General features: G+C 43.7%; 1 protein-coding gene across 1 annotated transcript; it reads left to right on the plus strand.

The window, feature by feature from the left end:
- Positions 1–1,571: 1,571 nt before the first annotated feature.
- On the plus strand, positions 1,572–14,948 carry LOC311523111 (interferon-induced protein with tetratricopeptide repeats 5-like). Its single transcript, XM_084632831.1, has 2 exons — positions 1,572–1,664; positions 12,667–14,948. Exons 1-2 carry the CDS (start codon positions 1,660–1,662, stop codon positions 14,105–14,107), a joined length of 1,446 nt encoding a protein of 481 aa, XP_084488957.1. The 5' UTR covers positions 1,572–1,659; the 3' UTR covers positions 14,108–14,948.

The following is a 14,948-nucleotide window of genomic DNA, read 5'->3' on the forward strand; positions in this document are numbered from 1 at the left end:
CCCCACAAACACACCACAGAATCTTCTGACTCTGGATTTAGTTTTCATTTGTAATGCTGTTTGTCTAGGATTTGCATTCAGTTCAGTTTGGGCAATGAAAATAAATGAGTCATTTTTACTGGATTTTAAGCATTAGCAAAAAAACTGCAGAACAATTTTGTCTCATCTTTAAATACAGATCTGTACTGTGTGATAAGAACAGATTTTAAAATTTTATTAAAGCTAATGTTAAAAAATATATAATACATAGGTTGGGAAAAGAGTGTCTGTACATCTGGGTATAGTGCTTAGATTATCCACAGATATAAAGTTAGTTTTTAAAAGTCATATGACACAGAGTACATAGTCAGCAATAACCAAATTTAGGTGAATAGATTTAACAATACAGTTTAGATATTAGAATCCGAATACTTAGGTACATCACTCATGAAAAGTTGTACAAAGATTTGGTTGTGAAAAGCAAAATGTATCAATGAGTGGAGATTGTCCTTCAGTAATTGAGAATTAGGTTGGTTGTCCATTTAGAAAATACAATCCATGAGGAAAGTATGTGTTACTTTCCTAACTGCGCTTCTCATTCGCACTCCAGCTCATGCCCCCTGGTATTGCTGATGTCCACTGATGTGTTCTATATAGATGTCCCTCGACCACCTGATGCATCTGACACCATGAGTTGCCGCATCAGCCAAGTGTAGCGTTGACCTATTCCACATTCTCTCAGCACTCTCTCGTTACTGGGGTCCCATGCACCTAAGGCTCTGACGATCAGTGCGTGTGTCTGGACCTGATAACCCTATTTCTCAAAGTTTCAACCAGAGGGGCATATTTCTCTACCTTTCGAGCTTGGGCATTGTAGGGGTTCCACACATGGAGAGAGAGTGGGAAGGTACCAGGGAGAGACACAACAGACAAACATTCTCACTCTCTCTCTCACACACACACACACACACACCCTAGTCCCAAACAAGCCACTGGGAATTCTTCATATGCATTAATACTGATGGAGCCCCTCTGCAGATTGGAACCCCGTGTGGGGACTGTGGGAGCAGTGGCCAATGCAGGAGGCCTTAGCAGCACAACTCCAGTGGATGCCTGCTGCTCTGGAGGGGAGGGGTAGGGCAGCAGATCCTGGAGGTAATTCATGGTATGTCTACACTACTGGGGAGTGAGCCTGCCAGCCCAGGTAGACAAACTTAAGCTAGAAGGGCTCGAGTAGCACACTAATGATAGCAGTGTGGATGTTGCAGCTCTGGCACAGACTCAAATCTTTATATTTTAAACAAAGTGGAGCCTTAAATTTTTATATTAGGAAGGACTGCCTGAACACTCTGGGTTATTATTGCCTTAGTCTCTGTAGCACAGTTAAATCAGTGGCATAAAGCCAAATGCGAACAGAAGAAACAGATCGAAGTCCCTTAAGTTTCAGTTTCCCTAGCAGCAGCTAGTTCAGCTTTTCTGTTATGCGTTCGGAGAGCTGTGCATAGGTTTCACTTTCTAGTTTCCATTTACTTCACTAAACTGCTGAGGAACAGCCCATGTCACATGATGCTGGAATGAGTATAAAAGGGAGTAGAGGAACAGTAGCCAGCAGTCAACATCCCAGATTAGTAAGAAAAGAGGCCAAGCTGCATTACAACAACTGATCATCAAAGCAAAGCCATGAGGTAAGTAAACAACAGCAACTCTGAACTGTGCTGTTTTCATAGAAATGTAGAGCTGGAAAGGACCTTAAGAGGTTGGCCAGTCATCTTGTCCAGTGGTTCTCAACTAGGCATACGTGTACCCCTGGGGGTACACAAGAGGTCTTCCCGGGGCACATCAACTCATCTAGGTATTTGCCTAGTTTTACAACAGCCTATATAAAAAGCACTAGTGAAGTCAGTACAAACTAAAATTTCATACAGACAATGACTTATTTATATGTCCCTATACATCACACTTATAAAATTTATTTATTTTAAGGATATGTATATTATTTACATTATTATAATATATATATTAAAATGAGAAGCATGTAATTTTTCAGTAAGTGTGCTGCAACACTTGTATTTTTAGGTCTGATTTTAAGTGAGGTGAAACTTGGGGTACACAAGACAAATCAGACTCCTGAAAGGGGTACAGTAGTCTGGAAAGCTTGAGAGCCACTGATTTAGTCCATCCCCCCCCGCTGAGGATATGTGTTTCTTTCATATGAAAATTCTAAATTTTAATTTACTTGAGTTTAAGTAGTTACCAAAAGTAAGCAATTGTTTTACATGTTAATTAAACTGAGGACTAGATTAAAGTGATGGTATTATTGGAAATTTAATTCTGTCAGTTCCAGATGTTCCAGCCTCAAACCCCTCTCCATTTTCATGGGTGGAATTTACACCCACAGAGCTTGTGCCCACAGTTCACTGTTGCCACGAGTACTGTAGGGTCAAGTGGATGGCTAAGTAGATGATTTGTGCTCTCAAATCAGGAAACTAAGCTTCTAATTACTACTATTGTGGGTGGAACCAGAAAATGTGAGTACAATTTTTGTGCTGCAAACTGATATCCAGAAGTTGGTCTCCTTTTCTGTGGTATCTGGAAAGAGAAAAGGAGTACTTGTGGCACCTTAGAGACTAACCAATTTATTTGAGCATGAGCTTTCGTGAGCTACAGCTCACTTCATCGGGTGAGCTGTAGTTCACAAAAGCTTATGCTCAAATAAATTGGTTAGTCTCTAAGGTGCCACAAGTCCTCCTTTTCTTTTTGTGAATACAGACTAACACGGCTGTTTCTCTGAAACCTGTGGTATCTGGGGGGTTTAAGGAGTCTCAAAGCTTTTTTCACTAATATTTTAAAGGAGAAAACTCCAGACTTATGATGATTCTGAAAGTAACATCATTTAATGCTTATGTGCTGAAAAGATGTTTAACCTGCTGTAACCGTGCCTTAGAGAGTCACAACTGAGGATGCCAAATTCAGGACGAACTACTAAGAAATAGGGCAAACACCCCAAAACTGGTGGTTATTCTTTTATAAGATATACCAGACCAGCCACAGAAGTAAACGTCTGTTTCACCACACTGGCTAACAAGAAGACATAAAGGCAGTTTCCTCAGGCACTCTAGTTCTTATCTCTGAATCCAGTGTTTTTGTGGTGATATGAGTGGTTCTTTACAACCAGTCTCATGAAATAATAGGTTCTTCTTCTCCCAAGACCCCAGTGATCCAGATTTAATTCCGCTCCATCACCCCAAAGCTCTAATAGTTCATTTTGGATCCTCTTCTCCTAACCTCCCCACAATTTGCTAATAGGTCTTTCAATGTTAATCTTTCAGTGGTCCCCCAGTCAGGGCACTATCTCAGGACTCAGGAGACCTGGGTCCAATTCACTGCTTTGCCACAGACTTCCTGTGCAACTCTGGGCAATTCGTTCAGTCTCTCTGTGCCTTAGTTCCCCATCTGCAAAAAGGGACAATAGTCTCCACAACCCCAACTCATCTTTCCCTTCCCAATCCTCCAGTTGTCCCCTTGCTCTCTCTCCAGCACCTTCAGTATGCATGATTTTGCAATTGGATGGCAACACATACATTGGCACACAAGCTGCCAGATCGTCTGTGTTCCGGCAGAGTTCTGCCAAGTAACAAATAAGGATTTGATTTAGGGCTCTATTTTGTTTAAGCTATACAAATATTTGTTTGTGGAGCTGCAGTGTTGTGTAGAGTTTGTTTTGACTAAGATTTAAAGGTGTGTTGTCAGCCAACAAGTTTTAACACGTTCTAAAGTGCTCCTATGGACAAGGCAGTATGGACTTTAGTACATGCTAAGCTGGTCAAGTTGAAGCTAAAGGGTAGCCTAGGCTTCAAGTTGATTGGTTTATCACTTGGTACAGTCTACAGTGGTGTGTGTACACTAAAGTTCTAGAATATGTTAATTATAATATGTTAGCTGACACACACGCCTTTAAATCCTAGTTAAGACAAGGCCTGAGAGTCTAGACCCCCTTGGTTTCTTTTTCTGCTCCTAGCTAGGGCAGGGTGGAATTAGGGGCAGATTATCAGAGCTAAATGAGAGGAGAGCTCAGAGAAGGGATCCCCAGGGACAGATGGGTGCAATGTCAGAAAGAAAATAGTGGGAAGCAGAAGCAAGGCAGCATGTGTGCCAGGATAAATGATCAGGCAGGAGTACTGACTTCTGTTTCATATTAGTACCACTCTGTGAAGAGTACACCAATTTGTTCTTTTTCAAATGGTCTCCCAACAACTACTACTTATGAAAAATAAAATAAAGATAAGGAATGGGAAAGAGAGTGTAGCGAAGACTCACCAGTGTGGTGCCTCCTGCTGGTCATCTTGGGAATTAGCTCAACTCCAGCTCCAGGGGGCCTCCTGATGGCTGGTGTCTCGCCTGCTGCAGGCCCCCCATGTCCCTTCCAGACCCCAGAGCCCTTTCCTCAGGGTTCTTCCCACTACCCGCACTCTCTGAGTCTCCCCTCCCAGGGGAACCCCCAACCTTCTACACCCCCCTTGCCTCAGTAGCTACTGCCAGTTGTCATCTAGCCCCAGCTCACTGGGGCAAACTGCAGTCTGTCATGGCCACTCATCATTGGCAAGGAGGTTGGACCAGCTGCCTCTGCTAACCCTGGGTTGCACCTCAAAGCCCCAGTACCCGCATAGGCCTTTATCAAGGCCTCAGCCTGGGGAGTTACCAGGCTGGAGCTCCCCAGCTCCCCTTGCCCTTGCCCTTGCCATTGCCCTGCTCCAGGTACCCTATTGCCAGGCAGCTAGGTCCTTCTCTCTCCACAGCTAGAGAGAGAATCTTTTAGCTCCTGGCCCCCAGCCCTCTTATCAGGGCCAGCAGGGCCCTGATTGAGCTGCCCACACCTGTGATCAGCTACTCACTCATCTTCTCCTAGATGTTCTCACTTCTTTTTTTTCAGGAGTGGGGTAACCACCCCGCTACAGAGAGCATTCATAGAAATGTACCGTCTTTTACACATTTATCCATTGTAGGTTGCTGGGTGTTAACACTTTTGACAATCAGGCCATTTATTTCAGTGTCTATATATGGATTTAGAAGCCTAAATTTAGGCACCTATTTTTAAAAATCTTGGTCCCAGTTTCCAGTTCTTTCATAACTTATTACTTTACCCCCATCCACACCCAATATTCTCCTACCTTGGATGAGTCCACAGGCAAAGGAAGATCTGAGCAGTGTGTCATGGAGTGGAAAATAGAGAGCCTCAAGCAAAGTCACTGTTGCTTGAAAGAGCAATGAGGCCTGCATGACTGAGTGCAGGCAGCTCTATTTTTCCAGCTCTTCAGCAGCTGTGTTCCCCCTTCCATATGTTAGTGTACATGGAGCTACTAGAAAAATGGAGCTGTCCACACTCTGAAGAAGCTCCTAAATGCAGAGGCTTCTAGTGCCGCCAGATCATACGGCTGGCCATTATTGACTTATCTGTCTGAGGGTATGTTTACGTTATAAATACTATAGTAGCATAACTGCAACTGCAGCACCGTAGTAGAGATACTTACTCCAGCGATGGAAGGGGTTCTTTCAGCACTGTAGTCACAGGTGCTGGAACATGGGTGCAGGGGGTGCTGCTGCTGCACCCCCTGGCTTGAAGTGGTTTCCATTATAAACAGGGTTTACAGTTTGGTTCAATGGCTCTCAGCACCCCCGCACCTCTCCAAGAGGCAGTAGATAGGTTGATGGAAGCGTTCTTCTGTTAAGAACATAAGAACAGCCATACTGGGTCAGACCAAAGGTCTATATAGCCCAGTAGAGGCAATGAACAGAACAGGTAATCATCAAGTGATACATCCCATGTCACCCATTCCCAGCTTCTGGCAAACAGAGGCTAGGAACACTGGCTAATAGCAATTGATGAACCTGTCCTCCATGAATAGGAGTTCCTTTTTGAACACTTTTTTTTTCAGATGCATGGACTAAAAATTACAGATGCAGGCATTATATAATGACACACGAAGAGAAGGAGTTACCTCACAAGTGGAGAACCAATTCGATCAGGGTGGATGTAGTCCATTCCCAATTATAGATGAGGAGGTGTCCATTCGAGGAGAGGCAGAGCTGCTTTTGTAATGAGTCAGCCACTCCCAGTCCCTATTCAAGCCCAAATGAATGGTGTTAAATTTGTAAATGAGTTTTAGTTCTGCGTGGACTCCTCCTGACGGTCGAAATGACAGACTTCTACATAAAGTGCTTCTGCAGACATGCACAGCCTGAAATTGTGAACAAACAGCATCACTTGCCTCATAACCTCAGCCGTACAGAATGCAATGCCATCCACAGCCTCAGAAACAACTGTGACATTATAATCAAAGGGGCTGACAAAGGAGGTGCTGTTGTCATAATTAACAGGTTGGATTATGAATAGGAGGCTGCCAGGCAACTCTCCAACACCATATTCTACACGCCACTATCCTCTGATCCCACTGAGGAGTACCAAAAGAAACTACACCATCTGCTCAAGAAACTCCCTGCTACAGCATGGGAACAAAGCCAAACGGACACACCCCCAGAGCCCCAACCAGGGGTATTCTATCTGCTACCCAAGATCCATAAAACTGGAAACGCTGGATGCCCCATCATCTCAGGCATTGGCACTCTTACAGCAGGATTACCTGGCTATGTGGACTCTCGCCTCAGACGCTACGCTACCAGCACACCTAGCTATCTTTGAGACACCACTGACTTCCTGAGGAAACTACAGTGCATTGGTGATCTTCCTGAAAACACCACCCTGGCCACCATGGATGTAGACGCTCCTTACACCAATATTCCACATGAAGATGACTACAAGCTCTCTAAAACAGTATCCCTGATGAGGCCAAAGCACACCTGGTGGCTGAGATTTGTGACTTTGTCCTCACCCACAACCATTTCAGATTTGGGGATGACTTATACTTTCAATCAGCGGCACTGCTATGGGTACCCACATGGCCCCACAGTATGCCAACGTTTTTATGGCTGACCTAGAAGAATGCTTCCTCAGCTCTCGTCCCCTAGCGCCCCTTCTCTACTTGCGCTATATTGATGACATCTTCATCAGAGGGACCCACAGGAAGGAGGCCCTTGAAGAATTCCACCTGGATTTCAACAATTTCCACCCCACCATCAACCTCAGCCTGGACCAGTCCACACAAGAGATCCACTTCCTGGACGCTACAGTGCTAATAAGCGATGGTCACATAAACACCACGCTATACCAGAAACCTACTGACCACTATACTTACCTACATGCCTCCAGCTTCCATCCAGAACAGATCACACAATCCATTGTCTACAGCCAAGCCCTAATATACAACCGAATTTGCTCCAGTCCCTCAGACAGAGACAAACACCTACAAGATCTTTATCAAGCATTCTTAAAACTACAATACCCACCTGGGGAAGTGAGAAAACAGATTGACAGAGCGAGAGGGGTACCCTGAAATCACCTACTACTGGACAGGTCCAACAAGGAAAATAACAGCACACCACCGGCCATCATGTACAGCCCCCAGCTAAAACCTCTCCAGCACATTATCAACGATCTACAATCTATCCTGGAAAATGATCCCTCACTCTAACAGATCTTGGGAGGCAGGCCAGTCCTTGCTTACAGACAGCCCCCCCCCCAACCTGAAGGAAATACTCACCAGCAACTACACACGACACCACAGAAACACCAACCCAGGAACCAATCCCTGTAGCAAACCTTGTTGCCTACTCTGGCCCTATATCTACTCTAGCGACACCATCAGAGGACCCAACCACATCAGCCACACCATCAGAGACTCATTCACCTGCACGTCTACTAATGTTATATATGCCATTGTGTGCCAGCAATGCCCCTCTGCCATGTACATTGGCCAAACCAGACAGTCCCTACGTAAAAGAATAAATGGACACAAATCGGACATCAGGAATGGCAACATACAAAAACCAGTAGGAGAACACCTCAATCTTCCTGAAAATTCTATAACAGATTTAAAAGTAGCTATACTTGAATAAAAAAAACTTCAGAAACAGACTTCAAAGAGAAACAGCAGAACTAAAGTTCATTTGCAAATTTAACACCATTAATTTGGGCTTGAGTAGGGACGGGGAGTGGCTGGCTCATTACAAAAGCAGCTTTGCCTCTCCTGGAATTGACACCTCCTCATCTATTATTGGGAGTGGACTACATCCACCCTGATTGAATTGATCTTTTCAACACTGGTTCTCCTCTTGTGAGGTAACTCCTTTCCCTTTATGTGTCATTATATAATGCCTGTATCTGTAATTTTCACTCCATGCATCTGAAGAAGTGGTGTTTTACCCATAAACGCTTATGCCTAAATAAATCTGTTAGTCTTTAAGGTGCCACCAGACTCCTTGTTGTTTTTGTGGATACAGACTAATACGGCTACCCCCTGATTTTTGAACCCTGTTATAATCATGGTCTTCACAACATCCTCTGGCAAGGAATTCCACAGGTTGACAGTGTTGTGTGAAGAAATACTTCCTTTTGCTTGTTTTAAACCTGCTGCCTATTAATTTCATTTGGTGACCCGTAGTTCTTGTGTTATGAGAAGGAGTAAATAACACTTTCTTATTTATTTTCTCCGCACCCGTCATGATTTTATAGACCTCTATCATATCCCTTTTAGTCATCTCTCTTCCAAGCTGAAAAGTCCCAGTCTTTTTAATTGCTCCTCATATGGAAGCTGTTCCAAATCCCTAATAATTTTTGTTGCCCTTTGCTGTACCTTTTCCAATTCCATTGTATCTTTTTTGAGATGGGGTGAGCTGATCTACACAAAAAGTATTCAAGATGTGGGTGTATCATCAATTTATATTGAGGCAATGTGATATTTTCTGTCTTATCTATCCTTTTCCTAATGATTCCCAACATTCAGGTAGCTTTTATGACTGCCCCTGCACAGTGATAATCCTGAGGGCATTCTGCACCAAAAAATTTAAAATTCTGCACACAATATTCTAAAATTCTGCAAAATTCTGCAAATTTTATCAAATAAATGTGGAGGCTCCAGCATAGCACTGGGGAGCACAGGCCACTGGTTGCACAAGGGAGGGTGATTACTGTGCAGCTCCCACTTCCTGGGACATGGACTCAGTGGTAAGGCTGCACTCAACCCTGACACAGCGCATGGACCGGGCATGCCCCAGAAACCCCTCAGAGCCCTGCCCCTCCGTGCCAGGTTCATCAGGTGTGAGCAGGCAGGCTCACAAGATAGGATCCAAGTGAGAAGGGGCTTACCGTGGGGGAATCCAGGTGTGGGTTAAGAGGGTTCGGTGTGTGGCAATCTGGGTGCAGGCAGCTCAGTGGGGTTTCCAGGTGTGGGGGGATCTGGATGCACAGGGGCTTCATGGGGGTTTCTGGGTGCAACAGTAATGGTACTGTTCGGGGGGGCCTGGTGAAGGTAGTTGGGGCTCAACAGGGCAGGTCTGAGTGTGGGTGGGGCTAGAACTCTGCAGGGGTGTCTGGGTGTGGGGGGCTCAGTGGGGAGGGGGGTCCAGATGCTGGGAGAGTGGGGCTTAGTGTGGTTGGGATCCAGGTGCAGTGGGTTGGGGCGCAGTAGGGTGGGGATCTGGGCGGTTCAGATGCAGGGGGAGTGGGGCTCATTGGGGGGGTTCTGGGTGTGTGGGGGGGTGAGGCTCGGCAGGAGGGTCTGGATACACAGGGGTTAGACAGATGTGGGGAGCAACTCTCTGTACAGTGATCCATCCCACTGCTGCTGAGGAGCAAGGGGTTCAGGAAGCATGGGGTAGGTGGGGGAGTTTGCAGAGCTTCCTACAGCTGGGGGAGAAATCTGAAGGTGGGTCTGACCTGGCCCCGGACACCGTGCAGGGGAAGAGGAAGTCCTGTCTTCCTGAGTCCAGATGGCACTAGCAGCTGAGCCTGGCGCAGGGTAGGAGCTACCAGCTGTGTCTTCCCCAGTCCCGCCCCACAGTGATTTATCTCTCTGCCAGCTGCCCTAGGCACCCAAAACATACTTTTGGGGAGGGTTGCATGACCGCTCTTGTGGCTTCTCTTTGCTTCCCTGAAAGAAAGTTCATTTTTCTTCAGGGAAACAAAGAAATCCTGCTCATGTGCAGTGGTGCAGATTTCCCCCAGGGGTAACATTGAGTGGATGTTTTTAGAGAACTGTCCACAATGACTCCAAGATCTCTTTCTTGAGTGGTAACAGTTAATTTAGACACCATCATTTTATATGTATAGTTGGGATTATGTTTTCCATTGTGCATTACTTTGCATTTATCAACAATGAATTTCATCTGCCTTTTTGTTGCCCAGTCACCCAGTTTTGTGAGGTCCCTTTGTAACTCTTCGCAGTCTGCTTTGGGCTTAACTATCTTGAGTAGTTTTGTATCATCTGCAAATTTTTCCACCTCGCTGTTTATCCCATAGGCGCCAACTCCTTGGGTGCTCCAGGGCTGGAGCACCCACGGGAAAAATTAGTGGGTGCTCTGCATCCACAAGTAGCCACACTCCCCTCCCTGCCCCACCCCCACCTCACCGCACCTCACCTCAGCCTCCTCCTCGGGGAGGAGCGGGAACGTGGCGCACTCAGGGGAGGAAGTGGGGAAGAGGCGGGGACAGGGAGTTGGGGAAGGAATCGGAATAGGGGCAAGGAGGGGGTGGAGTTGGGGCGGGGACTTTGGGGAAGGGGTTGGAATGGGGGCGGGGCAGGGGGAGGAGGAGGAGGGCAGGGATGGACTCAAGGTAGGGCCAGGAGCAGAGGGGGGTTGAGCACCCACCGGCACAAGCAGAAGTTGGCGCCTATGGTTTACCCCTTTTTCCAGATCATTTATGAATATGCTGAACAGTACTGGTCCCTGTACAGACCACTGGGAGCACCACTATTTACCTCTCTCCATTGTGAAAACTGACCATTCTCTCCTACCCTTTTTCCTATCTTTTAACCAGATACTGATCCATGAGAGGACCTTCCGTCTTATCCCATTACAGCTTACTTTTCTTAAGAGCCTTTGGTGAGGGCCCTTGTCAAAGACTTTCTGAAAAAGTACATTGTGTCCACTGGATCACCACTGCCTACATGCTTGTTGAGCCCCTGAAAGAATTCTAGTAGATTGGTGAAGTATGATTTCCCTTTACAAAAACCATGTTGACTTTCCCAACAAATCATGTTCAACTGTGTGTCTGATAATTCTCTTCTTTACTATAGTTTCAACCAATTTGCCTGGTACGGAAGTTAGGCTTACTGGCCTGTAATTGCCGAGATCACCTCTGGAGCCTTTTTAAAAAATTGGCATCACATTAGCTATCCTCCAGTCATCTGGTACAGAAGCTGACTTAAATGATAGGTTACATACCACAAGTAGTAGTTCTGCAATTTCACATTTGAGTTCCTTTAGAACTCTTGGGTGAATACCATCTGGTCCTGGTGATTTATTATTGTGTAATTTAATTTGTTCTAAAACCTCCTCTAAAGACATCTCAGTCTGGGACAGTTCCTCAGTTGTCACCTAAAAAGAATGGTTCAGGTTTGGGAATCTCCCTCGCATCCTCTGCATTGGTGAAGACAAACGTAAAGAATTAATTTAGTTTTTCTGCAATGGCCTTACTTCCTTGAGTGCTCCTTTAGCATCTCGATATGATAGTCCAGTGGCCCCACTGGTTCTTTAGCAGGCTTCCTGCTTCTGATGTTGGCCTAGCATTATCAACTTTGGCACTTAGGTCATCTTAACTACATCTCTCGGGGGTTGAAAAATTCACCCTAAGCAATGTAGGTAGTTGACCTTAGTTTTAGGTGTAGACCAGGCCTGAACAACATCCTAGCCCCAGACCAACAAATAAACAGAAGTGTGCAGATCTGGTATAACATAGCCCAAATGAAGTGCAAACCAATTTAGGCCTCATGCCACTTTTCTATCCTTTAACTACCCACTAGGGTAACATAATACAAGATAATTTAATCATACAGAGTAAATATGATCCAACATGGACAAGAAAAAAAATGCAAAAGCAGAAACACTATAGAACAGAATATCAACACAGGAAACATGAAATTAATATTATATTCCCAGATAAGAGTAATGTGAAACTGAAGAGAGAACTTAAGTGTAGAGAACATTACAAAATGATGTAATGGTTACCCAAAGTAGCATTGCAAACCCAGGAAATTCAGTGTTAAGTTATCATCGAAGAAATCCAAACTTGTTAAAATATGGAAATATACACTTAGGTTACCCAAACTCACTTGCTGTAATTTTTTTTGTAAGCCTTTGTTTGACGGTCTTTTTTAGGCAAACATTGGCATTTGATTACAAGCTCCAATATTACATTGGCTTTTTTGTATAATCTGACACTTTCATGAATTCGCTATATCTTTGATACAGTGGTTTACATGGGATCAGAGTAACAGAGACAATATGAATAACCAGTTGTGTTCAAATCTTCAGACCTATGCACTCCATATCTTTGGTTTCTCAAAGTATTGTTCCCTGGTTAGTGCCACTTGTGATGCACCCTCTCTCTGAAAAGCATCTGTAGAGGGGACATTATTGCTATCTCACTAGTTAAGATTGGCAATATTGTTAATTAAAAACAGAGGTACAGAAAAGCAAAATAGAAGACAGATAATTGTCCTCTGGGGTAAAGAAAGTTTTAATCTGAATCTCTTCTTCACAAAGGCTTAAACATGCTTTTATTTTTTCCTCTAGCAATATTTCCAAGAATTCACTAAAGGCTGTCTTGCTGCAACTTGAATGCCATTTTACATGGACGTTGCTGAAGGATGATGTTGATCTTGATAACTTAGAGGAGACAATTTGTGATCAGATTGAGTTTCTAATCACAAAAACCAAAATCACTAATTATAATCTGCTAGCCTACGTGAAACACATGAAAGGCAACAGTGAGGAAGCTCTGGAAAGTCTACAAAAAGCTGAAGGAGAAGTTCAAACAAATCATGCAGATGAGGTTGATAGGAAAAGTCTTGTTACCTGGGGGAACTATGCTTGGATCTATTACCATATGAACAAACTTCAAGAAGCTCAATCCTACATAGGCAATGTGGAAAGCAGCTGCAAAAAGCTCGCAAGTGCATCTCGCTATAAGATCCAGCTCCCTGAGATCTACTGTGAACAAGGGTGGGCACTATTAAAGTTTGGAAAAAAGTATTACGAAAGAGCAAAGAAATGCTTTGAAAAGGCTCTGGCAGAGACACCCAACAATCCAGAATTTAATTCTGGCTATGCAATTGCCATATATCGCCTGGAAGATTTTCTTACAAAAGGCTCTTCTGGTGAGGACTCATCACTGGAACCTTTAAGGCGTGCAGTAAGGCTGAATCCAAATGACACTTTTGTTATGGCACTTCTTGCACTGAAACTTCAGGACATAGACCAAGTCGAAGAAGGAGAAAAGTACATCAAAGAAGCATTGCAAAAAACCCCAGATCTTCCCTATTTATTGAGATATGCTGCAAAGTTTTACAGAAAAAAAGGACTAGTGGAGAAATCACTGGGGTTTTTGAAAAAGGCATTGGAATTTACACCAACCTCTGGTTTCCTGCATCATCAGATAGGTCTTTGCTACAGAACACAATTATACAAAATGAAAAAGGAAACAAAATATCCACCTAGAGAGCAGATGGAGGAACTGATTCAATTTGGCATTTTTCATTTTAAAATGGTGGTAGAGCAAAAATCAAAGTTTATGTATGCCTATATTGACCTAGCAAGCATGTATGCAGATGGCAATCAATATCAAGAAGCAGAAGACACCTTTCAAAAAGTATTTAAGATGGAGAAACTCACCTGTGATGAGAAGCAACAACTCCACTACCGCTATGGACGCTTTCAGGAATATCACAAAAAGTCCGAATCTGAGGCCATTAATCATTACACAAAAGGGCTGAAAATTGAGAAAAACTCGCATGAAAGAAACCTGTGTAAATATGCTCTGAAGAAATTAATAGAAAGGAGAATTCAGAGAGGCTCTGCAGATGCTAAAAGTTTGGGTATTCTTGGACTTATTCACCAACTGAATGGGGAGAAGCCTCAAGCAATTGAGTGTTATGAGAGAGCCCTGGCACTGGAGCCTGATAATGAAGAATACTTGAGTGCTCTCTATGAGATATGGCTTTCCATAGAAATCTAAAGCTTCTAACAGCTGGCAGAGAATCCATTTCTGTAACCACCCAAATAAAATTTTTATTTCAAACTGTATATGATGAAAGTTTGTCAACTTCCTGCATTATTTATAAGATAGCCTGAATTCCTCATTTAGGCAAAACTTGCATTGGGATTAGGCCTATAGTTTGGACGCTCTTTATTGGCATGTAGTGCAGACTTTGTAATCCTAGCAGTTAATGAGCTCTTGCGTCCTCTCTCCCCTGTAAAATAGCTATGTTTATGTTGATAACAAACATTATTCTGCAGTGCTTGAAGTGAAAGTGTAACAGATAGCACTACCTGCTGGTGATCATGTAAAACCTGGAAAATGATGTTTTCTAACTTGCATATCACCAAGAGTATGATTGGAGAAAACATATAATAGTTATCTATCTTTTGACTCAATTTAAGAGCTCTGTAAATATCTGTGTTTGTGTTAATTTCTGCTCTTAGATACATAGCTTCAACATGAATCATCAGAACATGCAGTACACTGGGAAAAGATGAGGGTTAAAATTTATCAAGAGTCTCTTAGTTCATGCTCTTTCAAGACATCAGATAATTGAGTGCATCCTCCTATGAGGGAAGGAAATACTAATGATATGGACTGGATACTACTGATGCGTTTTATAATTTTGGACAGGGTGGATTTATCTTGTTACTAGGATGCACACTTTGGAGCTATATTCAAAATTCAGTATGGGGCCATGGACTTTTGTGAGTTTGGGAGTCTGTAGGCTTGCATAATTGACTGTGTTTGCAGTAATTGTTTAACCATGAAGAAAAAAGAGCCCTGCTTGTATCTTTTTTCCAATGAGAATCTTATA

Source organism: Lepidochelys olivacea (assembly GCF_965140295.1).
Source record: "Lepidochelys olivacea isolate rLepOli2 genome assembly, chromosome: 7".
NCBI lineage: Eukaryota > Metazoa > Chordata > Testudines > Cheloniidae > Lepidochelys > Lepidochelys olivacea.